This window comes from Zonotrichia albicollis, chromosome 28, assembly GCF_047830755.1.
Source record: "Zonotrichia albicollis isolate bZonAlb1 chromosome 28, bZonAlb1.hap1, whole genome shotgun sequence".
In the NCBI taxonomy this organism is placed as follows: Eukaryota; Metazoa; Chordata; class Aves; order Passeriformes; family Passerellidae; genus Zonotrichia; species Zonotrichia albicollis.
The window spans coordinates 6,866,745-6,894,713 of record NC_133846.1 but is presented as its reverse complement, the minus strand read 5'-3'; the positions used below and the strand labels follow the sequence as shown (position 1 = coordinate 6,894,713).

General features: G+C 50.8%; 1 protein-coding gene across 2 annotated transcripts; it reads right to left on the bottom strand.

Annotated features, from left to right (window-relative positions):
* Positions 1 to 32: 32 nt before the first annotated feature.
* On the bottom strand, positions 33 to 27,861 carry RAP1A (RAP1A, member of RAS oncogene family). Of its 2 annotated transcripts, none has more exons than XM_074528056.1 (9): positions 27,705 to 27,861; positions 13,319 to 13,388; positions 10,220 to 10,303; positions 8,329 to 8,397; positions 6,884 to 6,940; positions 5,923 to 6,063; positions 4,379 to 4,522; positions 1,723 to 1,838; positions 33 to 760 (listed from the first exon to the last, which is right to left on the bottom strand). In XM_074528056.1, the coding sequence occupies exons 3-8, from the start codon at positions 10,274 to 10,276 to the stop codon at positions 1,752 to 1,754; spliced, it is 555 nt and encodes a 184-aa protein (XP_074384157.1). In that variant the 5' UTR covers positions 10,277 to 10,303; positions 13,319 to 13,388; positions 27,705 to 27,861; the 3' UTR covers positions 33 to 760; positions 1,723 to 1,751. The 2 variants fall into 2 exon arrangements, with proteins under 2 accessions (XP_074384157.1, XP_074384158.1); XM_074528057.1 differs by lacking the exon at positions 27,705 to 27,861 and adding an exon at positions 27,361 to 27,382.
* Positions 27,862 to 27,969: the final 108 nt, after the last annotated feature.

Genomic DNA, 27,969 nt, shown 5'->3' with positions numbered 1-27,969 from the left:
TGGAAACGGTAACAAAAACACAGAAACAAAAATGAAAATGTACTAAAATTTAATCATTCATAAAAGCTGTAATTTAATCTGTGACAGTAAAACACAAGAAGCAATATTAGAGTTGGTTTAGTATATTATATATTTTTGCTTTTAAAGCCATAGAAATCAGTTATCCCAGTTTTTTTTTCCTATAAAAGACCCATTTTTCCAAAGCATTATGCACAAACATTTTTAATTAGAATACAATGGCAGAATGAAAATAATGATATTCCGTAACTTTTAAATATAAAATGAAGTCAATGACTCAAAAAGTTATTTGTTGCAGTGAGTTCAAAGGGAAATTTTTGGATAATATATATCTATAGTTATAGATATAAAATATAACAGTGGAACATTTTTAGTGCTTGATGGGGAGAAATTATGATAAAATGGTCAATATGAATTTTAATTATAGTAGCAATCTCTAACATTTGAAATGCATCCATGCTCCTTGGGATAATCATATGCTAGAGTCAATTATATTTATTTTCACATCTGTTAATTGCTATTGCAAAGGAGGAGGAATATTGGCTTTCATTTCCAAGAGATATACACAGAGCAACTGCTTTTTCCAGGGACTGTGTGCAAACCATTTTTAAGATCTAAATTCTTCCCGCAGGATATAAAAAACAGGAGAAGCTTCTTCCGATATGTTACTCATTTCCATAAGGTTCTGAAGTTGGGAATGCTGGCACTTTCCATTTAGGCAACAGTTCTTCATTCCTGCAATCTGGAGGAAGAAAATAGAAATGAAGATGATGGGGGGGCATTTCTTACTCTGCTGGTGGCACCAGTGACCTCCAGGGCCTGGAAGCCAACAGGCAGCACAGGAGCTGCTTTTTCCCAGAGCTCAGGCACAGAAAGCAGGAGAGTGTGGGAGTGTAACTCTCCAAATGCTGTGCTTTATCAGGGCCAGAGCAGTGCCAGCCAAGTGCCAGCCTGCTGCCCCTGCCCGATACCAGCAGTGCCCAATGGCAAAGGCAGGGCTGAACAGCACAGAGCTCACAGCTCAGCACAGAGCACAGCTTAGCTCAGCTCACTGAAATTACTTTATTGCTAAAATAAAGTCATTTCAGTAAATAAAAAATGCAGTTCAGTAAATAAAAAATATAGTTCAGTAAATAAAAAATAAAGTTCAGTGCAGCACAGCACAGCTCTGCTGGCTCCAGGAACCCCCTGAGAGCTGGCAAAGGCAGGAGGCAGAGCAGTGCCAGCACCCAGTGCCCCTCTCTGCCCCAAATGGGGACATTTCTGTCCCAGCCCTGGAGCTGCAGTTCCCTTCCAGAGCAGGACAGAACAGCTGTGAGCACACAGAGCTCCCTGCCAAGACACACAGGAAGATTATTTATAGCTCTGTCCAGTCTTGGTGTGCTTTTCGGTTGGGTTTGTTTGGGGCTTTTTATGCTTGGTTTGGTTTGGGTTGTTTTATTTTTTTATTTCTGTGCCACTGAACCCCATGTCCACCCAAAGCAATTTGCAATTGTCCCCAAGCACAGGGACAGCAGTGGCACCAACATTTAGAGAGAATAACTAGCATTTCTCAGAGGATAAGCAACACTTCTCAGAGGATGAAAAGGAAGCACAAGCCAGCCCTGGAGCTGCTCAGTCACCCCCAGGAGCAGCAGCAGAGGGAAGGGCTCTGCTGGGAGCTCTCTGCTCACCTGGCCCAGGTGGGAGCCAGGCCCCTCTTACCTGGCTCAGAGCTGCTGCATGATGGGAGTCTAAAGCAGCAGACATGATTTCTTTTTAGGCTTCTTCTTTTCCACTGGTGTTTTTCTATTTATCTGTCTGACCAGGTCATAAAAGATCTGCAAATGAAAAGCACAAGTGATAAAACACAAGCTGTCAGAACTGAGGCAGGCTGGGGAGCTGACAGCTCTCTCCTGGTGGCTGCAGTTATGTAAATTCAATTAAACTGCCTGAATTTATTACACGTTTCTCAAGCAGCTGCTTATGGAGAAGGAAACCCAAAGCTCCCATCAGAACTTAAGGGAGCTGCAAACTCAGTTTATCAGCACCAAAGCCTTCAGAAGGGCAGGGCAGTGAAACGGCAGCAGTTTCCTTGCTTTGGAAAAGTGGGGGAAGCTCGGGATTAACAAAGCATCCTCAGGGATCAGGAGGGGACAGCCCCGTCCCTGTGCCCTGGCTGGCCCTGAGCCCCCAGTGCCACCAGGGACCACCCCAGGGCCCTCTGCAGCTGCAGAGCCTGGTCAGTGCTGCTGCTGCTGCTGCTGGGAGTTGTTTTCCCAGCAAGACTCAGCCCATTTATAGCAAAATGAGCTTTGCAAAAATGCTTGCAGCTGGGTCACAGCATTGAGGAGAAATATTTCAACCTTCAGAGGGCTCCACCCTTGTCCTTGTTTATTTTTTCCCCTTCCTGGAGTGGCTGACAGCTCACAAATTCTTGTTGATTCCAGAGAAATTCACAAGGCAAAGAAACAGTTTATAACACACTGTAACAACTGAAATCTGAGATTTCCCTTTCTCATAAATTAGATTATTAGGTGCTAGTACTGACTGTGAGTACAGCCATCTGCAACAAGGTTTCAGGAACGGCACCATCCCTAACACGAGTCAGCGTGCTGCAAGAGCATCTCAGAGGTCAGCAGGAGGTCATCTGGATTAAAAACTTATTATCTGAAAGGTTTGGTTCACATGCAGCAAATGCATGTAGGAGTTTATCACTCTTTACCTAGATTTTAACAAATTTAGGAACTCCAAAAGTAGTGAGAGAGCAAGAATAAATCCCAAAAGAATGCAAATGGCTCCCCAGCCCAGGAGGCAGCAGGACAGAGCCCCAGTGCCCTGAGCTGCTTCACTCACAGCTCCTCTCTTTGATTCCCTCAGCTTTTGTACTTTCACAACTGGGAAATATCAGCTGGCAGCAAACCAGAACACGGAGATCACAGGGAGAGCAGGAACTCATCCTCCAGATAAGCACATTGTCCTCTGTGCTGTGGGGGCTGCAGAGGGACAGGCAGGGCCCCCGAGGGATGGGGGTGGCACCCCAGGACCCCCCTGCCATGGGGTGAGGCCTGAGAGGGGCAGTGTGCCCCCCAAAGCTGGCAATGCTCATGGCCCTGGATCTGGCACCCCAGGACCCCCAGCCATGGGGTGAGGCCTGAGAGGGGCAGTGTGCCCCCCAAAGCTGGCAATGCTCACGGCCCTGGGGTGTGACACCTCCCTGGGCATCTGCTGAGGGCTGGGCTGCTCCTTGCTGCACCCCAGCCCAGACACACACACACAAATAAATCCCTGCTGGCAGCAGCCTGGCTCAGCCCTGCTGCTCCTGAGCCCCCAGCCAGGCTGATCCCAGCCCTCCCAGCCCATCCTGAGCCCCCAGCCAGGCCGATCCCAGCCCTCCCAGCCCATCCTGAGCCCCCAGCCAGGCCGATCCCAGCCCAGAGCTGCCATTATTCTCAGTTCCTGGGGCTCCCCTCCCTCCAGCCCATCCTGCTGGCTGCCAGGGCAGCTGGGCCCAGGCCAGGATCCTGCAGCTCCTGCTGCTCCCACAGCCCTGCACGGTCCCAGTTATCAGCTGGAAGCGGCCCAGCTCTGCTGCACGGGGTCAGCTCAGCCTCTGTGCCTGCAGACGTGGCCTCTGGCACGGGCAGATAACTGCAGCACACAACAGAGCTGGTGCCTGATGTGGAGCAGAGCTGCCCCAGCCAGCCACGGCCCCCGCAGGAGCACCCAGAGCAGAGGGGTCTCAGTTAAACCCAGGGAACTGCAGGGTCTGGCTTTGGGCATGGCTTTAGCAAGCTGGGGGCTTGCAGGGGCTGTGATGGGGCACCTGCAGCCAGAAATGCAAATATTCCAAACCCAACAGCCAACCCCACACAAGACAGGGAGCACAACAGGCATCACCCACGGTGGGAATGGCAGCAGTTATTGTGACAAACATTCTCTCCAGATAAAGCTTATCTGAGCTAAAAGTCATCCAGCTCTCTCTGCTCATGGCCCCTGGGAGAGGCTGTAAAACACCTCTGAGAGAGCTGGGGAGTCACCCTGGCTGTGCAGGGAAAAGGGAGCCCATCCCTGGGGCAGGCACAGAGCGCCTGGCACACGGCATGGCTGGCACACTGCAGGGCTGGCACATGGCATGGATGGCAAACTGCATGGCTGGGAACACTGCAGGGCTGGCACACTGCATGGCTGGGAGCACTGCAGGGCTGGGAGCACTGCATGGCTGGCACACTGCATGGCTGGCACACGGCATGGCTGGGAGCACTGCATGGCTGGCACACTGCAGGGCTGGCACACTGCATGGTTCCCTTCCCCAGCTCAGACACACAGGGCTCAATGCCTCATTCATGCTGCGAACACACACACCACAGGAGGTGCTCACCTCATTTACGTTGATTTTCGACTTTGCAGACGATTCTAGAAAGGCACAGTTACACCACTGTCGTGCTAAGTTCTGCCCCTGCTCTTTGCCCACGACTCGTTCTTCCTCCAGGTCACATTTATTGCCAACCAGGATCATGGGAACCTGCACAGGAGCAACAGGGGGAGAAACCCATCAGCAAGGTCGTGTGCAGGCAGCTCTGTGCTGCTGTGGCGCTCGGGAATGCAGGGGGGAAATGCAGGGGGGGAAATCCAGAATGGGAAACGCAGAATGGGAAATGCATGATGAACTATGAACCCAATAAAAGCCAGGAGACAATGATGAAGTGGCTCTGCCCCTCTGCAGTGCCTGGCACAGCTGCGGTGTCCCCCAAGGTGTCCCCAGCAGGTACAGGACAAGGTGTCCCAGGCCAGCCTGGACAGGCCTGCAGCTCCCTGGGGCACTGGAGCTGTCCCTGCCCATGGATGAGCCCTGAGGACCTTTCCAACCCACAGGCAAGGAAACAAAACCCCCAGAATCTCTCCCAGCAGCCCAAGTGCCAGGGCCAGGGTGCCAGGAGCTGCCCCAGCTCTGTCCCCAGGGCTGGCACACCTGGGCTCTGGCACAGCTCAGAGCAGGGCAGCACAGGGAGTGCCACAGCTCAGCTCCATCTCCTGCTTCCTCACACACAGGGGCAGCAGAAAATCCCCCAAGAGCTGCTGGTCAGGGAGTGCACCCGCTCCATCTCCAGCATTTCACTCTGTGAGCACAAACTCAGTCCTGTCCAGCTGGGAAATAAATCACCACCCCATTCATTTGGTGATTTACAACACACTGTGTGTTTTTAATCTGCTTCAGTGTTAATGTTTGTGGTCTCTTCCTGACACAGCTACACTCAAGATTAATTTTTCGCCTTAAAACTCCCAGCCATACCCATTAGAGAATGATCATATTTTTATTTTTGAGATGTAAATTTTCCTTATTACATCAGGAACCTGAAGCCACAGTACAGATGAAGCAAATGCAAATAAAGCTCATCTGAAATCAGATCTACAGGCTCTATCAGCTTACACAGAGCTGTAAATATCCTGTTCTTTAGAGTTTTCTAGACAGTTAAGAGAAAATTTCTCATACTGAAACATGAAAATGTGTTATGAACATGCTCAGCAAAAAACCAAAGTGTATCAAGATGTGAAATAATAGGGCAAAAAGGGATACTGAGATGAGTAAGCAGTACAGGTTTGAAGACGTGAAACTGTGTAAGATCACTGCAGAAGGTATTAAAGGTTTATCCAAAAATGGAGTTTGGTGAGCAACTACCTTTGATCATTTGCTGTTAGGTGTAGGAGATTGGAATTTAAACTCTTCCAATACAGATAATGTAATACAGATACAGATAATGTAATGATTGATGTGCTGGGACTTTACACATGTTCTCAAAGCTCCCTCAGCATCCCAAGGAGATCCTGTGAAAGCAGCTTTGTGTGTGGACACGCAGCCCTGGTGGCTGGAGAGCAAAGCCCCTTAGGCACCTGCAGGGACCCTCCCAGCCACGCTGTACTCACATCCTCGGTGTCCTTCACCCGCAGGATCTGCTCCCGCAGGTCCTGCAGGTCGTTGAACGTGGACTGTGCTGTGATAGAATATACTAGTGCAAACCCCTGCCCGTTCTTCATGTACAGGTCCCTCATGGCTGTGAATTGCTCCTGCAAGAAAACGGGTTTTACACTAATTAGCCGTTGAATGCAGCTAATGAACAGTTCCAAAGGAATACTGCTATTGTGCTGGAGACAAGAATGCAGTGCCACAGATGGATTTACATATTTACCCCTCACAGAAACCCACTGGAGCATGGAAATTGAATAAAAGCATTAACACTCCCTTTCCTTTTGGTTTGGGTTTTGTTGTTTTTTTTCCCTTTATAAAGGGCTTCTTGGAAAAATGGGGAAAAGATGAAGAGCAGCAGTAAAACCATCTCTGCATGGTGTTATTGACTGAAATGCCAGAGCAAGCTAGACAGTGCCAGCTCAGAGCCCCAGCAGGGCCAGGACTTTTACCAGACCCACCCAGCAATGACTCCTGCTCCTGCTGCTGAGGATTTCCAGGCTTTCCCAATAAAACAAAATTCCAGGGAGCCCCAGGTGCCTGGGGTGTGCTGGTTTGTTGGGGCAGGGCTGTGCCAGCTGCAGGTGACACTGGAGGGACAGCAGGGCAGTGCCAGGGAGGTGCCAGGGCAGCTCTGCTGGGGAGCAGCCCCTTGGCTGGCACTGCTGCAGCCCGTGGCAAATTCACATTTCAAACCCTCCCAGAGCAGAAAGCTGACATGGGGATGGCTCAGGAGGCACCAGTCCCGGTGTGTCAGCACTGGGCAGAGCCCACCAGGCGCTGGCACTCACCTCACTGCTGAGGTTATCCAACAAAATCCTTCGTTTAAATGACTGCACTCATTGACTGCCTTTGCTTGGGCAGGATTACTGCTCCCAAGGAAGGCACTGCACAGCAATGAGATACAGAAATGGCACTTACTGTCCCTGCTGTGTCGAGGATCTCCAGCATACACTGCTGACAGTCTACCTCCACTTGCTGCGGAAAGAGAGAACAAAGCTCAGGATGAATGGTTCTGGAAAAGTGATAACAGAAATATGAATAACAACAAGTGGTGACCCCGACGTGATGGTTGGCAGAGATAAGGCAGCCAAGAGCTGTAGAAGAAATGTGGCCTCTGAGTCAAGGAGCTGTGACAGCCAAGAGCTGTGAAGAATCTGGCCTTTGAGCCAGGAGCTGTGTGTGTTGTACGTGGTCTGTGAGTCACGGGAAAATGTATGTACTGTAATGTGGCCTCTGAGTCACAGTAAGAGATATGTATTGTAGAATATGTAAATATGTCCATGTAAAATCTGTTCTTGTAAGTAAAAGAAAAGGGAGATCTATAGTAGAGATGGCCTTTGAGTCCTAGAAAAATATCTGTATTGTACTAAGATATCTGTCAGTAGAAGAAAAGGGGGAAATATCTGAACATTGGCCTTGCCCCAGTAAGTCCCAGTTGCTCTAAATGGGTGGCAGCTGTGATGTCCTTAATTGGGCCGCAGCTGTGGCTGATGAAGGTAACTGGGATAAAAGGGGGTGGGTTAACCCGGCAGGGAGAGCCTTGGAGGAGCCCTGATAGAGCAGCAAGAGCAGCACTGCTGTGAAGAGCTGTGTGTGAGAAAACCCCCCAGAAGGTGTGGGACTCTGGAAATGTGATAACAGCAATATGAACAACAACAAATGGTCTGCACGGGACAGGCAAGAGAAATCCCAGCTCTGGCTGCACCTCTGCACAAAGGGCTCTCAGCAAAGAGCACCTGCAGTGTTGGCAGCTCTGCTCTTAGAGGATTAACCATGCCCCAAGCCAGGCATCTGGGTCAGCTCACATGCTCCAGGACTCCCTTCATTAGCAAGGCTTAAATGAGCAGCTCACTGTAAACATCTCAACTTAAGTGAGATTGGAAATATCTCGACTTAATCCACTCTTGCAAATCAAAGCACCCTAAAACTCGAATTTTTCTTTGCTGCCCAGAGAGAAGGGAGTAAGGAAGAGAAGATAATGCAAAATATTTTAGGATCCTCAGAGTGACACTTTGCAAATCTTCCACTCTCTGAGAAATGTCTTGGATCTAAGGAGGGTAATTCCAGGAAAGTCAAATAAATTTAACAGCAGAACTCACGGCACAATTTAATTTAATTATCACAGGCACAAATGTCACAAGTTTTCAGTGTATGTTTTGGTGCCTTTAATGTGCTGACACTTCTGCTAATCCGTGGAACAATGGCTCACTTGACATCCACGCAGGGAAGAAAGCAGCTCTGTGCCTGGATTATGTAACAGCCCAGGGACCCTGCAAGGCCCAGCAGCTCCAGCCCTGCACCCCAAGCAGCCCCAGGAATTCCCTCTGACAGACTTGGAAGGAATAAAAACAACGGTGCTTTACCTTTCTGTATGAATCTTCTATTGTTGGGTCATATTTCTCAACAAAAATTCCCTGAACGAACTGTACAGTCTGGGGAGGAAGAGAAGAAAAACATCCTGAGTGAGCTGAACACAACCAGGGAAAAGAACAACAGTAAGTCTGCTTTTAAAAGTCAGTAGTGAGGACCAGAGAAAAAGACATAAAATTTCTATTTTGAAAATAAAATTGCCCTGAGTGTGACAATGTGACTGGCATGTGACACTCCTGATCTCTGGTGGACTTCATCTATTATAGGTGAAAAGAAAGGCCAAGGGAGGAGCTGCAGATCTGGGGATGTTTTGGGCTCTGTGTAGATCCAGGACTTCTACAAGTTTCCCTGTTTGGGTGGTGCAGCCCAGCTTCAGTTTCCAGCTCCCGGCAAGGCTCTGCACCTCTGGGCACCCTTGTAAATCCTGTCACCCTCTGCCACTAAAGCAGAGCTTCAGCCTCAGAAACGGGATCAAAGTGCTGCACAGGAAACAAAAGCTGCTGTGGCTTTGTGACTGTGAGGGTTTCTGCTGCTCCACCAGTGTCACCAGCAGCAGCCTCAGCACTGTGCTGGCACAGAGGAGTTAAACCAAGCAGGGTCTGCAGGGAACAGCCCCAGTTTGTCACTGCAGCCACGCACCCAGGGCTGGACATGAACACCAGGCTCTTTGTTGCACAGGTCAGTCTGTGCAGTTGGGAGAATGAAATTTAAAGTGACCCCCAGATTATTTTAAATCCCACCTTGTAACCTCTCCTTGCCAATGTTTGTAAATAAGTACACAGACTCTGTGAAAGCTAAATATCACCCACTCCTAGCTGCTAATTGGCAATTACTGTGTGCTGCTATAAAAATAATGGATCATGAATTACCAAATTCATGCATATGAATTACCAGATATGCTGACTTAGCACCCAGCCTGTCAAAAAGAATTTAACTTTTGTTTACCAGACTATTTGAGTATTTGCATTTCAGCTGATCAAAAGGTCAGGGATGGTGCTGACTCAGGCTTCACATCACAGAGAAGGAAATTCAAGTATGTCAGATGCTGAGTAATTTTTATTTACAGCATGCTACTAAGTTCCCCACTTCACCTAGTGAGTCTTTCAGTGTTACATAAGAAAATTAAGATAATCAGGGAAGTGCTGGTGGCAAAAGCAATACAGATTGCTCACATTGCTGTGGAGGAACAGAGCTGTAAAAAAATTACACCCTGTAAACACCTTGTAGTGATTAGGGTGGCATTGCTGAAGAGTGCATCAAATTTGATGTACAACTGCGTAATCCCTCCTCCTGCTCACTGGGGTCCTGCAGGTGATTGACCAGGATTATCACCTGGCTGTGGCAGCAGAACAAACAATGGGGCAGGACACGAGAGCTGCTCAGCCATTATCGTGCCTGTGACAAGGAACACTGCGGTTCTTGCTGCAGATAACTCACACTTGACCAGTTCTTGGCCTGTCTGCTGGAGAGAGCTGCTTGACTGCTGAGTGATAAATGTGTGACAGGAGTCCCTCTCTCAGTGCTCCACTATCAGCCCTGCTGTGTAAAGCTCTCCTGAGAACAGGACAGCACTCCAGCACAGCAAAGTGCTGCTCCTCCCTCTCTGCAGGGCTGTGGATGCTCCCAGGGCGGGTGCTGTGAGCCAGCTGCTGCCTCAGGATGGAAACCCAGAGCCCTGGAGGGGTGCAGGGCTGATCCCAGCTCTGGGCTTGGTTTTGTGATTGATTCCAGCCAGGTTTCTCCTGTTGGGCCTGCAATGCTCACAGACACTCAGCACCCGTGCAGGAGGCAGACATGACACGCTAATTGGCAGCAATTAATCACCTCTCTGAAGCACAGTGGCTAGTGAGGTGCTGGCACATACAGAAGTGACCCCAGACTCACCAGAGCAGACTTGCCCACACCTCCTGAACCAAGGACCACCAGCTTGTACTCACGCATGGTGTGGGCTGTGCAGAGAGCAGCAACCTGCAGGGCAGAGAGAGGGCAGAGTTAGAGCACAGGGCTGGGGGCTGCCCCGAAACAGCAGCACCCTGCCCCTCCTGAGAGTGAGAATGCCTTCACTGCCAGCTTGGGTTTCATCTTCCCGAACACAAGGCTGAGAATGGCACTCTGACAGCCCCAGGTCAGGGGAAATGGCCACAGCTGGGTCCTGCCAGAGAGGAAGAGGATGGACACAGCTGGGGACAAACACAGAGGCTGTGAAGGGCACCATGGGCTGTGCCTGTTCTCTACTTCCTCAGCCAGAGAGGAAGAGGATGGACACAGCAGGGACAGACACAGGGGCTGTGCTGGGCACCACGAGCTGCCACTGCCCATCCTCTGCTTCCTCAGCATTCCATGGCCCCAGCCAGAGCACGGGACAGGAAAATGAGATCAGAAAGCAGCAAGTGAAGAGGTTTCCCTCTCCCCTCCACCCCCAGCAGGGAGGGATTTAGGTCAGTGCTTTCTCTCTGGAAAAGGTCAGGCCCAGCACACGGCTGCCAAGGCAGAGCTCTGCTCGCCCAGCACAGACTCTGCCTTTTTATGGAAATCTCGCAACTCCCTCAAGTCACTACGCAGCAGCAGCAGCAAACCGTGCTGCTCCTCGAGATTCCCTGACTAATAAGGCAAATGACAAAGGCAGTGATAAACACTGGCCAGAGTGTTTACAGAGCAGCAGGCTGGGCTGTCCCTGCAGCAAACAATGAGCTCAGCAGCGAGCCCCTTCCGCAGGGCTGAGCTTCCTTCCCAAGTAAGGCTGCACACACACACACACACACACCAGGCTGGGCAGCCCCAGCCCAGCACTGCAAACCAGCCCTGCCATGGACTGTGGGCTCCCAGACACAGCCCTGGGAAAGGAAAACCTCCTCCAAGGGCTTTGGGACAGAAATGCACCAGGAGCCTGTGAAGAACAGGGGTGTATTTTGTGTTTCCAGCTGAATGTCACCCAGGTATGGCTTAAACAAAATCTCAAACATCCCATGGGCAGCTGGAGAGAGACACAGATTTCAGTGATCAGTTCAGCACAACTTTAAACTCATTTTAAGGCAGAATAACAGAAATAAAGGGCTTGCCTGCGCAGTCACAGAGCCAAGGGAAGCTGCCCTTCCCTCCCCAAGCCCTGGGCAGGGAGCCAGGCTCAAGCAATCCGCGCAGCCCCTCACTTTAAACACCTGCAGGAGGTTTTTGTCCAACTCCTGAAGCCCGTGTGAGCTGCAGCTGCCTAACTGCAAACTGTGAAACCAACTCAAACCAAAAGGGGTTTCCCAGAACTGCCCAAAGGCAGAGCAGGCACGGCTGTGCACTCCAGGACACTGACAACAGCTCTGGCTGCATTCTGGGAACTGTGAGCTCTTCTGCTTCACCATTTCCCTGAGAAGTGACATTCACTTCCTTTCTCTCTGAAATCGTGATTTTGAATGGGAAGGACAGGGGAATTCCAATTAACAATTCTTTCCCCCTTGATAATCCCTAGAAATTAAAAGCTGATGCATTTTTTATAAAGCATAAATGCAACTTATTGATCCAGGTTGTCACCATTTCCCTACAGTCCCAAAGAAAACCCAGAAAGCAATCAAGCTAAGGGTTAAATTTAGCTGTGAACTATTTCACTTCTTATTTATAGTAGAAAATACTTGTGGGAAAGCTTAAGCTCGGAGCACTACAAGACTAACTTCTCATTTCTTCTCTACAGTATTTGCTGATTTTTTTTTTCAGGTGCAACAGGAAACCAAGATCCTGAAAGGCACGAGCCTTATTACTGTAAACCCCACATGCCTTAATTATCTTGTAGCTCTTTCACAAGTATGTTAATGTTATCTGTTTATACAACATGAATAGAGTGCTCAAGAAATTACTATGCTGCATCCCAGCCAACTTTGCATTTGGCAACTGCTGAAGCCCACCTAAATACAGTGAGACACAGCAGCATTCATTTCCATCCAGAGCTCTCTGGAGCAGTCACATGCTGGGAGGGAACAGCTCCATTTCCAATGGAATTGAGCTATGGCTGTTAAGCGTTCTTTGGAGTCAGGAAAAGGGTATGATCACTAAAGAGTGCAGAAAAATTGACTGTAAATGTTGTGAGACTGGTCTCATTAGTTCAGAATGCTGTAGTGCAAAAATAAAACAACAGCTGAGGGTGTTCTCCTTGCTCCCTTTGGCCAGTGTCCTGGTTTGAAAAGTGAGTGAGTGTTTTTGGGATGATGTGCTCAAACTGTGACAGCCAGGCACAGCCCCTGAGCTGCAGCCCCTGTGCCACTCCATCACTCTCCAAACCACCTGCATCACCTGCAGGGCAATAAATCACAGGGTTCTGCATCTGTAATCACCAAAAACTCCGCTTCAGACACCTGATCCACCAGAATCCACCTGTGCTCTGCATTCTTTAACAGGAGCATCTCTGCTGCTGCTGGTGCCACCAAAGTGCCCAGGCAGAGACAGAAATGGACTCTCCCCACTCACAGGAGCAGTCCCAGCAGCTCACAGAGAAGTGGAGCAGACAGAGGTGAAAATCTGCAGGATATTTGTGTCAGTATCCAGAGGCAGAGCAGGCACACGTCCCTGAGAAGGACCATGGGTGGATCCAAACCCAGCTGGAGCCCAGCCCAAAGTGTGGCTGCTCCCATCAGCCGCCCCTGGCTCACCAGGCCCTGGTGCCCTCTCAGCTGCAGCAGCCAGGGCTGGGCAGGCAGGAAGGAGCAAACCCGAGGGTATTTCCCAACAGAGCTGGGGGAGGCCCTGGGGACAGGAGCTGAGGCCACCCAGGACAGAAACCTGACGCAAAAGCGAGCTGCTGCTGTTTCTAGAGTTTCAGCAGCTCAGCAAGAAGTTTGTAATTTGGGCAGTGGGGACAGAGAAGCGTGAACCAAACTGAGCAAACACAGCACTGAAAGAGTGAGTGCAAGAGTGCAAGAGCTTCACTTATCAATTACTCACTCCAACAATGTTCACGGAAATTTCATTTAAAATATGATGAGAACACTAAAAATGTCTTACCTTGGCATAAAAGATCTCTCATCAGTGTTAGCAGCTCTACTGAAGGTTCTTCCAGGCTCCCCACAAGGAACTGAAAAAAAGAATAAAAAAAAGGAGTTAATAGTTTTTCAAGTGTCAGCATTTGTGATGCACCTCTGCAGTGCTTAAGCCAAAGCACCCTGTTCCTGTGGACCTCTCCTCCCTGGAACACTCTGAGACTTCACTTACACCAGACAGACTCAAACTAACCATGTCTGAGGTTGCATCAAGTTCTGCAACACCTACCCAGCACAATTATTTTAGGGAATCCAGCAGGTTTGTGGCAGGGCTGGAACAAGAGGAGCTTTAAGGTCCCTCCCAACCCAACCCAATCCAACCCATTCTGGGATTCTGGCGCAGTCCTGGACTCCCAGCACCGTCCCGTGCCCAGGATCCCGCTGGCCCCTTGCCCAAGAGCTTGAGAAGCTCCAACATTCCAGTCCCCAATCTTTGTTCAGCAGCCCTGGGCAGCAGCAGAGCTGATATCCAGTGATCACAGCACTGGCTGCACCTGCTGCTCTCACAGGGACAGTCCTGCCTTCAGAGCTCCAGCACTTCATCCTGTCTTTTCAGGGGATTAAAAAAAAGAATCAGTCGCTCCTCTGGAACCATAGGAAGTTTAAATAAAAAACTAGTACTCTGGTTTTCTGTAAATATTCCTTTTTAGCAGCTCTGGAGTCACAGAAATCAAAACTGTCTCAAAGCCGATAACAGAAGCTCTCATAATCCTTGTCAAATATTTTCCTGAGTATAAGAGAAAGTGAGTCTAGAGGGCAGGGTTATTGGGATATTGGGATGAAATCCTTCCCTGGGAGGGTGGCACAGGGTGGGCAGAGCAGCTGGGGCTGCCCTGGATCCCTGGCAGTGCCCACGGCCAGGTTGGAGCAGCCTGGGCACAGTGGAAGGGTCCCTGCCATGCCAGGGGGCACTGCAGGGCTCTGAGCTCCCTTCCAGCCCAATCACTCCGGATTTTCTGTGCAGTGCTGCCAGTGCCAGCTCCAGCACTGCACAGGGCATGGCTCAGCTGCCCCTGCACCCAGAGCACAGCCTGAGCTTAAATGGGGGTGAGAGAAAAGGAACAGAAAGAAGGGAGGCACAGAAAGGAGCAGCACAGAAACCACAGCAGCAGCTCCTAGAGACAGCGTGGGATGACAGGAGGTGCAGCTCCTACAGCCTGAGGGGCTCTGCTCCCTGCTCAGCCCCAGCACTGAGGGGCACTGAGGGGCTCTGCTCCCTGCTCATCCCCAGCATTGAGGGGCTCTGAGGGGCTCTGCTCCCTGCTCAGCCCCAGCACTGAGGGGCTCTGAGGGGCTCTGCTCCCTGCTCAGCCCCAGGAGGATGCACTGGGATACAGGAAGATGTCCTGACAGACAGAGGCAGGCAGCAAGGGCCACTCACCTGGCTGGAAGGAGGAAAAAGCAGTAACTCCTTGCTTGCCCATCACTCACACCTCCCTGTGCCTGGCTTTCACCAGCAAAGCAGAACACTGAACATTTCCAAGGGAAGAGTGGAGTCAGCACCGTGCCCATCTGGGAGAGCGGCACAGATGTGCAGAAGGGCAGCACCTCACTCCAGGCTGGCAGTGCCACCCCTGTGCCCTTTCCCTTTCCCAGATAGAGGCAGATTCCTGGGCTGCTGCAGCCACGTGTCCTGGTTATTTTTATCCTGGCAGTTCAATGCTGAATCGTGGCTACTATAAACAAACCTGTTTCATTCTCAACTTGGAAATGTTCTCCGTGCCAGTTTTCTTCAGTTACTATAAACTAGGCCATGGAAAGTGGTGGATTTTCTTTTTTTAAAAGTGTCAACTAAACATTGCTCAACACTCTACCAAAACCCCTCCATTACTCAGAGCCATGTTGGCAAAACAAACCCAAACCCAGCACTTGTGCAAGGGGGAGATTTACAGCGATCAAAGCCACACTTGAGCTGACAGATTCCCTCCAGAGTAAAAACAAAGAGTCCAAACAAACAGAGAATGATGCAGCAGCAAAGGCTGGAAACTCCAGGCCAAGGATCTCCCCTTGAACCAGCCCAGCCCCGCTCCGGGCTCTGCCCAAGGACAGCTCCACTCAGCACCTGCTCCCTCATGTGTTCTACACCGTGCTCTGAGGGGTTAAATTACTCAATGGTGTCTAAAGCACATGAAATACTTCCCTAATGCTCACCAAGGCTGTCAGCAATTACACAATGGCTCCAGAGCTGTGCAGGGAACAGGGATGTGCACCCCAAAGGGGGCTGGGATGGAAATCCCACACTCCTTAGCAGACACCACCCCTGAGATCACCCTGCTAGTTAGCAAGGAGTCTGTTTAATTAATACCAATCACTGCCATGGCCTCACTTGTTCACAAAACTCTCACAAAACCTTCTCCAAGGCAGTCAGAGTCCCTGGCTCCAGGGCACAGGGAAACCTCCTCCACCTTTCCTGAGGCCGCCAACTCCAGAAAAGGAGAGGGAAGAGGAAAACAAAGGACTAAAAGACCAGACTAAGCAGAAAGCAGGACTCCAATGTGACTTCAAAAGCACAGTTTGACAAACTTCCGCTCACAGACTCTGCATTTATTTCCTTGCTCATTATCACTGCGGTCTCTGACACCACAGCAAGTGTGTTTTAGGTACTAACATTACATAAGAGGTAACATTTTATAATTTGTACCAGAAATCTCAGCCTCAGTTTGGTAATTTTAACACCAAACTCATCATTTCCACTGCCTGTTTTCAGCATCAAATCAAACACCAATCAAGGCAGCAAAGGTGTAATTAGCTATGCACAAGCCTGCTGTGGGGTGAGTCATGACCCCACCGAGGTGCATTCCTGATGCTGGAACATGCAGGCTGTCCCTTGCCCAAACCATCAATAATCCAGGTGTAAATGTATTTTCCTTTTGTTTTTCAGATAACAAATAACCCCAAAAAGACCCAGCAAGAAGCACACACAGAAAATGAGGCTGGTGACAAACCAAACAAGCAAACAGGTATGTGAGAGCACAGGAGAATGATGTGGGTCAGAGGTGTTATCTGAAGAGTTCCATCAGAAAAGGCAAGAGAGCAGCCCTCAAACCCTGCATCCATTCCCAAAACCACCAGCCAGGTGCGTGCAGCTCAGAGCCACATCCCAGCCACACTTTCTGCATCACCCCACACCTCCTGCAGCCTGGCAGGCTCCTGAGCCAGGGCCATAAAGGCTGGGCACAGAGTAAAGTCCTCCAGCAGCACAGCCTGGGCTGGGCTGGAGCTCCAGCAAATTAACTGCAGCCCACACAAACACGGCCCAGAGACAAGCTCCTTGGAAAACAGCAATAATTCTGCCATGGGAAATAGTCATTTTGTGCACAAACACTCTGGGATTGATCCTCCTCAGCCTGCAATCTTTTGTGCAATCAGCCTCACGCTGAACCTGCAATTTCAAATAACATAATGTTAACTTCTATGGAAGTGGCTGCCTAATTATTCACTGGAAATTGCTCTGCCATAGAAGCTCTCCAGGCAAGGAACAAGGGCTCTGGGCAGCTAAAGCCTGCCGTGCTGAAACGGCTAATTTATTTTTTGTCCTATTGCTCTGCACTTGCAGAAAGTTGCTAGGGACATGTGCCAGCCAGACAAAGGCAGGGGAGAGGAAGCCAGCAGCACAACTCAGAGCCCAACACACTCTGCATCCCCAAATTAGAACAAAGCCCTACGTCAGGGGCTGGAGCTGGCAGCTGCCCTCCAGCCAGACTGCAGCACTCTGCAAAGGAATGCCAACCAGGGCTGCAGGCAGGGCACAGCGCTGGGCACACCGAGGCAACACACGCTGCTCAATTCCCAATATCTGGGATGGTTTGATGGCAGGGAGGGCAGGGACAAGGAGGGCAGGGATGGCAGGGACAGCGAGGGCAGGGATGGCAGGGACAGCGAGGGCACAGCTCCTCCTCCCAAGCAGCACCACGGCCACGTTCACCATTTCTCCTTTTCCATGCAGCCCCATTGGAGCAGCTCAGCAGAGGGCTGTACACCATTCACAGGAGTTCTCCACAGCTTCTTTTTGGAAGAAAAAATAAAAAAACACTTCCTTTCCCCGTTCCTCATCAGGCAAAGACGTAAACATTAAAGGGCAAATCTGCCATTAGGCACAGCAGCCGCTCAGGGCACTTCCTCCTTTTGCTGCCTATCACATCCACAACTTGCCACTGATTTTTAAGCCCTGTCAAGTTTTTCATTCCTCTCCATTTCCTTTAGTGGGAAAAATATTCTGACCTTTTATAAAACAGATTAAATTCCAGACAGACCTGAGGAGGCTCAGTGGTAGCAAAGACCAGCTCCATTCTACTTGCAAGGAATAATTTGCTGTGCTGATAGTAGCTTGGCAACATTCGCCCCTATTCTTCCTGGTTTATATAATTAAGAGTAAATAAGTGACATGAGGTAGATAGATTGCCACCGAAAGTTCAGCCTGCACTTTAATTATTTTATTTCTGCAGTAGTAGTGACGAGACATTGGCCATAAAGCCCAGTTTGAGCTTACCTGATCTCCAGCATAAAAAATATAATAGAGAGAAGAAGCTTCCATGCCACTAGGGGTTCTTTGAAACTTTTCAATCAAGTTGGAGAGGTTCAAACTGCTCTTCCCACATATTTCAAGCTGACAGTGGGTAGGTTAAGATTGGGTATTGGGAATAAAGTCTTTACCCAAAGGGCAGTGAGGCCCTGGCATGGAGCAGCTGTGGCTGCCCTGGAGCCCTGGCAGTGCCCAAGGCCAGGCTGGACACTGGGACAGGGGAAGGTGTCCCTGCCATGGCACTGGATGGGCTTAAGGTCCTTCAACCCAAACCATTCCATGATTCTATGGCTTACATCCACCAGTGATAAACCCTAACACCAAGCCTCTACACATGGGGCACATCCCAGCCCTTCAGCACACTGGGCTAACTCACAAACCCCAGAAAATACTGAGATTCTTTAAATGTGCCTGGCACAGCTGCCATAATCTGTGTTTGCACACTGGCTGTGACCGTGCAGCCCGTTCTAAAGGTCAGCTCTGCATGTGCAGCCCAGAGATTTTCACTTGCCACAAGCAACCACCCCCCCCATTCCCACGCAATTAAACGCCTCTTTTAACAACAATTTCCACAATGAAAAGCCCCACTGACCATATGGCCGCTTATTAATACTACATTTGTTTATCAGTTTAAATAAACCCCCTGCAGCAGTGAGCATCCGTGTAATGAGGACTTAAACACAGCTCACAAGGGATTCCTGGCACTGCCAAGTGGGACTGCACCTCCCCAATGCTTTTCAGGGCAGATTTCAAGGCTTGATAGGAACCTGAATGGCACTGAGCGCACAGAATTAACTGCAAATAGAGGGGAAAGTAACAGTTTCATTACGTTTCGTAAAGAAATTAAGTTATTTAATGTGGTGCTTAATCCTCCAGTATTTAGCTCAGCCCCTTAATGCTGCTTCCTGGAACCTTGGGCCAGAGTGGGGGTGGAAACTGAATTTTCTTCTACAGCGAAAATGAAACTTTCTTCTGTGCAAAGGTTTTAACTGAAGGAATATTCAGACAGTTATTAACACTTCAGTGCCAGAGAGAGAGCTTCAAAACCAGAGGGGTTTTAACCAAACTGCCAGGCCTGGCCTCTGCACCAGGGCTTCTCTCAAGTTTCTTAATCCTCCTGAACCTGCTTAAAAGGGCAAAACCCCTTTGACAATTCATCCTGGAACTTCCTTCATGGTGAATAAAAGGTGGCATTAAAGGAAACAGCTCTGGTAGTTTAATCAGTTTCATACGAGCCATTTCAGTATTTACAGGTCAAGCTTGATTACAACCAAAACAGACAATTATAGAGCAGCCTTTAACCAGCAGCAAGGCCAGGGCTGGGGCAGCACAGGGGCTGGATCTGACTCACAGGAAGGGAGGGCACATCCCAAAAATCCTCTCTCCAACACTAATATGTGCATTTGTCAAACACACAGCCTGGGGACAGGTTCTGCACTCTGCAGGACATGGGCACACAGCTCACTTCATCTGAGTGTAAACTGCCATCTCCACAAGTTCTGTGCCTTCCTCGTGGTGAGAACACCTTCCACCAAATTAAAAACTTCCTCTCATCTGTTTTCTGGAGTAAATCTACAAACAGAGCATCAGCCCAACCCATGCTTTCAGCACAGAACTACCACCACTGGTTTTTAAAGTTCCCAAATCTATTTCAACTTCCACCCACGGAGATGCAGGGGATGTGAACCTGGCATGAGAAGCACAAGGGAGTGACAGCATGAACAGGACAAGGGGAGTTACAGCACCCAGCTCTGCACACACAGTTTCATCCTCCTGACACCTGCTAAGCCACCCAGCTCAAGTTTGCTCTGCTACCAAACGGATTTGGACTCAATTATTGTGTTTGTGACAAGGGTTTGGGCAAACAGCTCGTTTAACAGAGGCTGCAAAGTACTGGAATTACAGAAAAAAGGACAAGACCCACTTTCTCAGAATCACACCCCCGAGGAAAGTGCCCTGGAGCATTACAACATCTGTTTGAACATTTCAAATGGGATTCCTGAAAAAGCCCTGACTGCATTCTAATGATCAATACGCCAATGCAGTGTATTCACAAAACAAGGCAAAGCCATAATAATATTGTAACCTCCACAACTTCGTAAGTGATCTGATGAGTTAAAAGCCCTAGATGCATAAATATTTCATGAGAAAGGCTGTCTGGAACCACTTCAGTCTGTATCTTTAATCTTAACGTTATTTTCAGCTACAATTAGTGTTATAATCTAAAGCAGAAAGCAACAATTGGCTAAATTTATTTTATCTTCACCCATATTTACTTCATAAATCCAGCAAGTTTTCTGTTCTTCAGGCCTGATACCCAGTAACAGTTACTTAGCACAGGACTGACAAACACATCAAATCTCAGGGTAAAGCAAGATGTGCTGGAATGAGACTGTTACACAAAAAAAAGGAGAATTGCACCAGAAATAGCCTTACCCAGTGAACTACGAGTTACTTTTAACTATCACGTGGTGAGTGGCATATAAAAAGATCTTATTCTGCATGTCAGCTGTCTGTAATGGAAGTTTTCCTCTTCTCAGCCGCCCCTCCCTACCACTTCAAGTTTATTTGCATGAGAGAAAAGCATATTGCATAAAAATACAACATAAAAGGCACTGCATCCAATGCATGCAGCCGAAGCGCTGCTCCCGCGTCCTCGCTGCTTCCCAGAGCCAGGGTCTATTTCCAGGTTCCAAAGTGGGAAATGCCCGATTGCACAGGGATTCCTGCCTGGGACCACAGAGGGCAGCAGGGCAGGAGCAGCCCCAGCGATGCTCAGAGCAGCCCGCACTGCCCTCGGCTCACACGCAATGCCCCACTCCAGCATGACAGGCTCACATTTTTGCAGCATTACAACACTGCACAACACAACACCATTGAATCCAACAAATATTTCCACTAAAAAAAACCCCAAAACATTCCAGCCAGCCCTGAATGTGCAGTCACTGACCAGGGAAGTGCAAGGAAATGCAAGTGTCTGTTTTCCTGCAATGCTCCAGCAAGCAGCAGTTATGCAACACAGCCCATTGACAAGCACGCTCCCAGGTGCAGAACATTCCCAAAAAGCAGGGCTCTGACAAAGCGACAATTCCCATCACAGAAATGCTCACCCTGCTTGCTACATGGAGCACATTTCTGAGTGCATTCTGCCTCACTGAAGCCATGAACAAAGATTTGTTTCTGCCCCAACACAGCCACTGCTGTGGGCACATCAAGACCTCTTGCTTCAGTGCCCCAGATGGATTTAAGTATTTCCCATCTTATCAATATTCACAATAAATAACAAACCACAATGCCTCGGGCCACCTGCTCAACAGGACTGCCACTGCCTGGCTCCCCACATTTTGAGTTAAACAAAGTCAAAGAGGTGAAAGAGCAAAGCCAACCACCTGCAGCCACGGGCTGTGAGCAGCCCTGGAGACTCCTTTTGCCTGTTCTTCCTGTTACCCGTTTCTCCCTGGAGATTCCTTTTGGGCTGTTTTTCCTGTTACCTGTTTCTCCCTGGAGATTCCTTTTGGGCTGTTTTTCCTGTTACCTGTTTCTCCCTGGAGATTCCTTTTTGCCTGTTTTTCCTGTTACCTGTTTCTCCCTGGAGATTCCTTTTTGCCTGTTTTTCCTGTTACCTGTTCCTTCCCTGGTATAAAAGCCCAATGCAGGGTCAGGGTCCCTCTCAGACTGATGACTCTGTTCACCAAAAGAAAGCAGCCAGCAGTTTCCACAGCATGCCAAGCCTGCTTTTGTCAGCATCTGGGCTTCCCAACCAAAAAGATGCAATGGGTGCCTTTGCCTGGGTTCGGGTGAAGGCAGGGCAGCTGCAGTGAGGAAGTGCCTGTTCAGGTATAGCAGGTATTTCCCAACTGCCAATACCTGCTGGAGCACACATCAAAACATCAAAACACCGTCTTTATGTGGCCACCCGACCTGCTCCAGCAGCTGCCAGCTGGGAAAGAGCCCCAGCCCTGCCCTGGGCCCTGCTGCCACAGAGAAGCAGAGCCAGGCAGTCCTGAGCTCACCCTCACCCAGGGCTTTGAGCACAGCCTGCAATAGAGAAGTTACAGACCCAAAATGACTGGGGATCCAGCCAGGGATGGGTCCTGGTGTCCCATTTTCTCCCACACACACCCCTGAGCATCTTCCCACAGCACATGAATGCCATTTGAGTTTAAACACAGCATTTCTGATCAGGAATGTAACGCTCAGTGCCTCCTCCTTGAGCACCACCCTTCTTCCCACAGCCTCCTCATTTCAATACTGTTAAATGGCTTTCTCTACACAACTTCATTACTGCAGCATTTGCAAGGGAAGAAGGGATCTCTCAGGAACCAGTTCCTGTCCCTCTGCAGATCAAAACTTGTTTCACAGCAGACCTGGGAGTGAAATGGCACCAGAGGTGCAGCACAGAGTGCTCCAGTGTAAAAACCTGGTACCAGGAGCTGAGCAGGCCCATGTGTGTCCTGACTGATGCTCTGCTCTCACTGGGTCCCCCTTCCCTCAGAGGGGAGCTCAGAAAACAGGCACTAATTAACAAAATTATGCTATCACAGGAAATAACAGGAAGCTTCTCATAATGAGCCATTTAGCTCTGAAGGGTTTCAGTCAGACATGTCAAACCAGCTCACAGAGGATGTCAACAGGCACCAGCACACCGCCAGCTGAAAAACAACCAGCACAGACCCTCAATCTGCTGCAGGATAGGCAGCGCCAGGTAACTCCCATGAACACAGGCTGGTCCTTGCAGGTAACAGCCTGGTACCTCTGAGACCCAGCATCACCTCTGGAACATTCTGGCACCAGAATGAGACACAGGGCACGTTCCTGCCAGCTGTCCCAGCCCAACACAGGCACCACAGCATCCCTGCTCAGCACCAGGCTGAACAAGGACACTGCCCTGCTCAGGCCTGGCAGGAGCTGCAGGTTCCTCTCTCCCCTCCATCAGCAGTGCTACTGGCACAATTAACGTGCATATTCCTCACACCCCTTTAACCCTTTCTCCTCTGCTGTCACAGTCCAACAGGGCTCCACGCACCCAGCACTGATGGTTTTCACTCTGATGTTAGTGCTGGACACCCTGAACTGCATCCCCTGGGTTCCCACGGGGCTCTGGCTGCCAGGAGGCGCTGAGTGCTCAGCAACAAAGGTTCCACAATGGGACACAGAGGATTCAGCGTCTGCCGTGCCCTCCTCCCCGCCCAGGGGTGAGTAACCCACACAGCTCCATCCCACCACCTGCACTGGAGCCTCTGAGCCTGATCCTGCCTTGCAGGAGCTGCAGGGAGCCCACAGCAGGGATGGAGAGGGACTGTTCACACCTCACACAATGTCATGGTCCACCTGAGACAGGCTGGACCAAGCAGGAGAGCTCAGCAACACGCACAGCTCTTTCTTCCTTCCAAGAGACTCTGGGACATCCTTACTTATCTCTGCCATTAGGTGTCATGTTTCCAGCAGCAGCACCTTTCCTGAAGAGCAAACACAAATGCCTACAGGAAAATTTCACCCTCGGATTTAGAAGCATCCTTTTAAGAAGATGCTTTCATTAAAATTCAAATAAATAACAACTTCAGCACTCAACACAAAATGAACTGAGGCCATACTTTAACCACCGTCCTCACTACCATATCTTCAAAAAATAACACTGACAACCCCCAAAATCAAAGCCAAAAAGTCCAAACAGCACCCTCGGGCTTGACCAAGTTTCAAAAGTTGTGTCTCTCTTGAATCTACTTCTGCCAAATTAAATACACAAAGTTATAAGAAGCGACTGATGTTCAACACTAATGTGGCTCATCAGAAATGAAAAGAAAGTGATAAAATAGGAAGTCTCCCATATTACCCTAAAACCCAAAAGTTTTGATCAGGATCCACAGCCAGAGCCAGCTAAGCTGATTTTGGCAAGGCTGAAAGTAACACTGGATCAAGGATAATTCTGAACTTCAAACAGCTACACACAAAAAACACTTCAAATATAAAGCCTAAAGGTTTGAACTTATGTATGTTCAAAAGATACACTTTGTTTTCTCCAGGAAAACAGATAACAGGTTCCTGTTGTCAGAGCATTAGGATTCCTCTTGAAGATGATTTTTAAAGTCTGCAGAGCTGCACAGAAGCAATCTGTTCTCTAAACACTGAGTTCAAAGTGCCACCGAGTGCGCTGTGCACGTGCAGGGTACAAGAAAAAGCACTGCAATATAAAGTACAAACAAATGCTTGGAGTTGTTTATGCCCAGGACGATGATTCAATATACAATTAAAACTTTAATGTTCAAGTGCATCCACATGTCACCCTCCTGCCATTTAATTACTTTTCAGTTTTTTTAAGAACAGTCCTCAGACTGGCTGAGCAGCCACCAAATGCATCACCAATAACTCATGTCTGTATATTTGCAACTTATGGCTTCAAATATAAACTGCTCCAACGCTCTGTGTAAACACGAGCCTCCAAACAAAAGCATTAACCTGTCACTGGACTTATGCTGCGCGAGTAATTCAGCCCGTTTGGCAGGAGATCCTCTCAAACCTCCAGCAAAGCTACTTACCCTGAACACAGCCACGCCAGGGCCAGGACACGTGATGGCAGGATCCTTCCTGGGAGCCCTGGGGTGCCAGCCTGGCTGGGACAGTGCTGGGGCTGGGCTGGCACCGAGGGTCCCCCAGCCCTGCAGCGCTGGGCATCATCTCCAGCACCAGGCTGTGAGCAGGAGATGGGCATCATCCCCAGGACCAGGCTGTGAGCAGGAGATGGGCATCATCCCCAGCACCAGGCTGTGAGCAGGAGATGGGCATCATCCCCAGGCACAGGCTGTGAACAGGAGATGGGCATCATCTCCAGCACCAGGAGCAGGAGATGGGCATCATCCCCAATACAGGCTGTGAGCAGGAGATGGGCACCATCCCCAGGCACAGGCTGTGAGCAGGAGATGGGCATCATCCCCAATACAGGCTGTGAGCAGGAGATGGGCACCATCCCCAATACAGGCTGTGAGCAGGAGATGGGCACCATCCCCAGCACCAGGCTGTGAGCAGGAGATGGGCATCATCCCCAATACAGGCTGTGAGCAGGAGATGGGCATCATCCCCAGGACCAGGCTGTGAGCAGGAGATGGGCATCATCTCCAGCACCAGGCTGTGAGCAGGAGATGGGCACCATCCCCAATACAGGCTGTGAGCAGGAGATGGGCATCATCCCCAGGACCAGGCTGTGAGCAGGAGATGGGCATCATCCCCACGACCAGGCTGTGAGCAGGAGCTGGGCATCATCCCCAATACAGGCTGTGAGCAGGAGATGGGCATCATCCCCAGCACCAGGCTGTGAGCAGGAGATGGGCACCATCCCCAGAACAGGCTGTGAGCAGGAGCTGGGCATCATCCCCAATACAGGCTGTGAGCAGGAGATGGGCATCATCCCCAGGACCAGGCTGTGAGCAGGAGATGGGCATCATCCCCAGGACCAGGCTGTGAGCAGGAGATGGGCATCATCTCCAGCACCAGGCTGTGAGCAGGAGATGGGCACCATCCCCAATACAGGCTGTGAGCAGGAGATGGGCATCATCCCCAGGACCAGGCTGTGAGCAGGAGATGGGCACCATCCCCAGGACCAGGCTGTGAGCAGGAGATGGGCACCATCCCCAGGACCAGGCTGTGAGCAGGAGATGGGCACCATCCCCAGAACAGGCTGTGAGCAGGAGATGGGCACCATCCCCAATACAGGCTGTGAGCAGGAGATGGGCACCATCCCCAATACAGGCTGCCCTGCAGTGCTGGGCATCCCCAGGACCAGGTTGCCCCAAGCAGGAGCTGCTCTGGAACTGTTCTGGAACGGCTCTGGAGGGATAACTCCGCTCCCCTCCAGGATCAGGCAGTGCCAGCACTGCGCATGAAAACACATTTTTATTTTTAGAAGCGGCGCGAGCGCAGCACTTCCTGGCGGCTCCACCTTGAAGAACGACAGACGCTCTGTCACCCTCCATTCCAAAAGCAGCATTTCACAACTTCTGCTACCTGCCACAACACAGGGAGGCAAGGGACAATCTGCTGAGAACGGCAAGTGACAGTTTCCCAGTTTGTAACTTGGCACTGAGAACTTCTGTTGGAATATGCTGCCAGTCTTCGCTCACATCAATAAATCGATGCCTTTTTTCCTGCCACGGGGATGAACAGAACATTAAATGTTTTTATTTATGACACTGATTTTTTCCATAGCAACTGGATGTGAACATGGCATTCCCGGAGCAATGAAGTCACTATAGCAACGTGATAATGATGTCAGAATAATCAGCATTTCATACTTGTGAAATACATGGCTTCTGTGAATTCAGAAAGTCGCAGAGACCACAAGAGCAAGAGTGCTCCATCTGGAACTTCCCTTTAACTTGCCTGGTTCTGGATAACTTCTCATTAAAGGCGCAGAGCTTTGCTAACGCACCATTTTCTGTTTCTCCAAGCCCCATCCATTACTTCCTGAAAGTCTCACAAATTCCCGCATTAAACCCGAGGATCCGCTACACCAGAGAGAATTACTGGCACACCATTTCAGCATGAAAAAAGCAATGACACCAATCACAACAGTGAAACACTTCACAGCAGACAGGCACTGTCAGCTGAACAGACGCTCTCTTCGACTCTTCAAATAATCTGGTGTCTCTTTGCGGGGAGCAACACAACCACTCAGAGAGAATTACAGCAGCAACAGAAATTACAGAGTGCCGGTACAATACTCCGAAGGCAGACAGGCGTTTTCAAGTCAAACAACTATTTTAAGCAATATTATCTCCCCTGTCAAGTGACTGAAAGGAAAAAAAAAACAAGTTTTCATGGTTTGCCCTTCCTGTTTGCAGCTCTCTCCAAGCTGTGCGCAAAGCAAGACCCAATTCCAGCTCGGTGTCAGTCGGAACTGGTTCGGCTGTGTCCAAACCCCAAACCCACACGTTCTGGACCTCAAATATCGCCAGCAAAGACACCAACTAACGAGAAGTACCTAAACACCAAAGTTTCCCTACGCAGAGAACGGTTTCTCTTTAAAGCGACCAAAGGAAGTGCAAGAACCCTTTTCGGAGCTGAGGTGGTCTGAGACAACCGGTCCTTGGGAGTGGGGGATGATGATGGGCTGGGAGGATGGAGCGGAGGGTGAGGATGGAGCAGAGGGTGAGGACGGAACGGAGAGTGAGGACGGACCGGAGGATGAGGATGGGCCAGCCCGCTGCTCCACGTGGCCCACGGGGGGCTCCCCTTGGCTTGTCCCACCTGCCCAAACCTCCTGCCGCCCATCCGGGCCGCTTGTCCTACCGTGCCCTGCGCCCCGTCCTGCCGTGTCCTGTGCCAGCCCACCGGCTGTGCCCTGTCCCCTGTCCTCTGTGCCCTGTCCCCGTCCCGCCGTGCCCTGTGCCAGTCCCCCGGCCGTGCCTCCAGCCCCGCTGTCCCTTCACTCCGCACCAGCCCCTGTGCCCCTGCCCAGCCCAGCGCGGGCAGCGCGGCCGCCCCGCACGCACCTGCCCGCAGGGGCACCGCGACAGTTCCGCCTGCCGCCGGCAGCCCGCCCGGTGCCGCACAAGATGGATGTCCGGCGGGGCTGGGACGGGACCGGCCGGCCAGCACGGGGCCGGGGCCGGGCCGGGCCGAGCCGCCTCCCCCGCGCTCCGGCCGGGCCGCGGGCAGGGAGCGCCCGGCGCGGCCCCGCTGCCCCCGCCCGCCCCGCCGGACTCCGGCCCGGCCCCTGCCCCGCTCCGCCCGCCCGCGGCCTCGCCAGGCCCCGCCGGGACACCCGCGGCCGCCGCTTCCCCCGCCGCTACCCCGGCCCGGCCCCGGCCCCGGCCCCGCCGCCTTCCCCGCTCACCGCCGCCTCCGGGCCGCTCCCGCCGCCGCTCCGCCGCCGCTGCGGGCCGGGGCTGGGGCTCGGCTGCTGCCGCGGCCGCTGCTGCTCCTCTGCGCGGCGGCGGCGCCGCTCCGCTCCGCCCTCCGCCCTCCGCGGCCGGGGAGGAGCCAGCGGCGGGCGGGGACCGACGGGCCCGCAAAAGTTCCGGGAGGCCGGGGCAGGTGCGGGGTCCTGTGGGAATGGGTACCCGGTGGGGTCGGGTCTGTCCCGTCCCGCGGGACCGGCT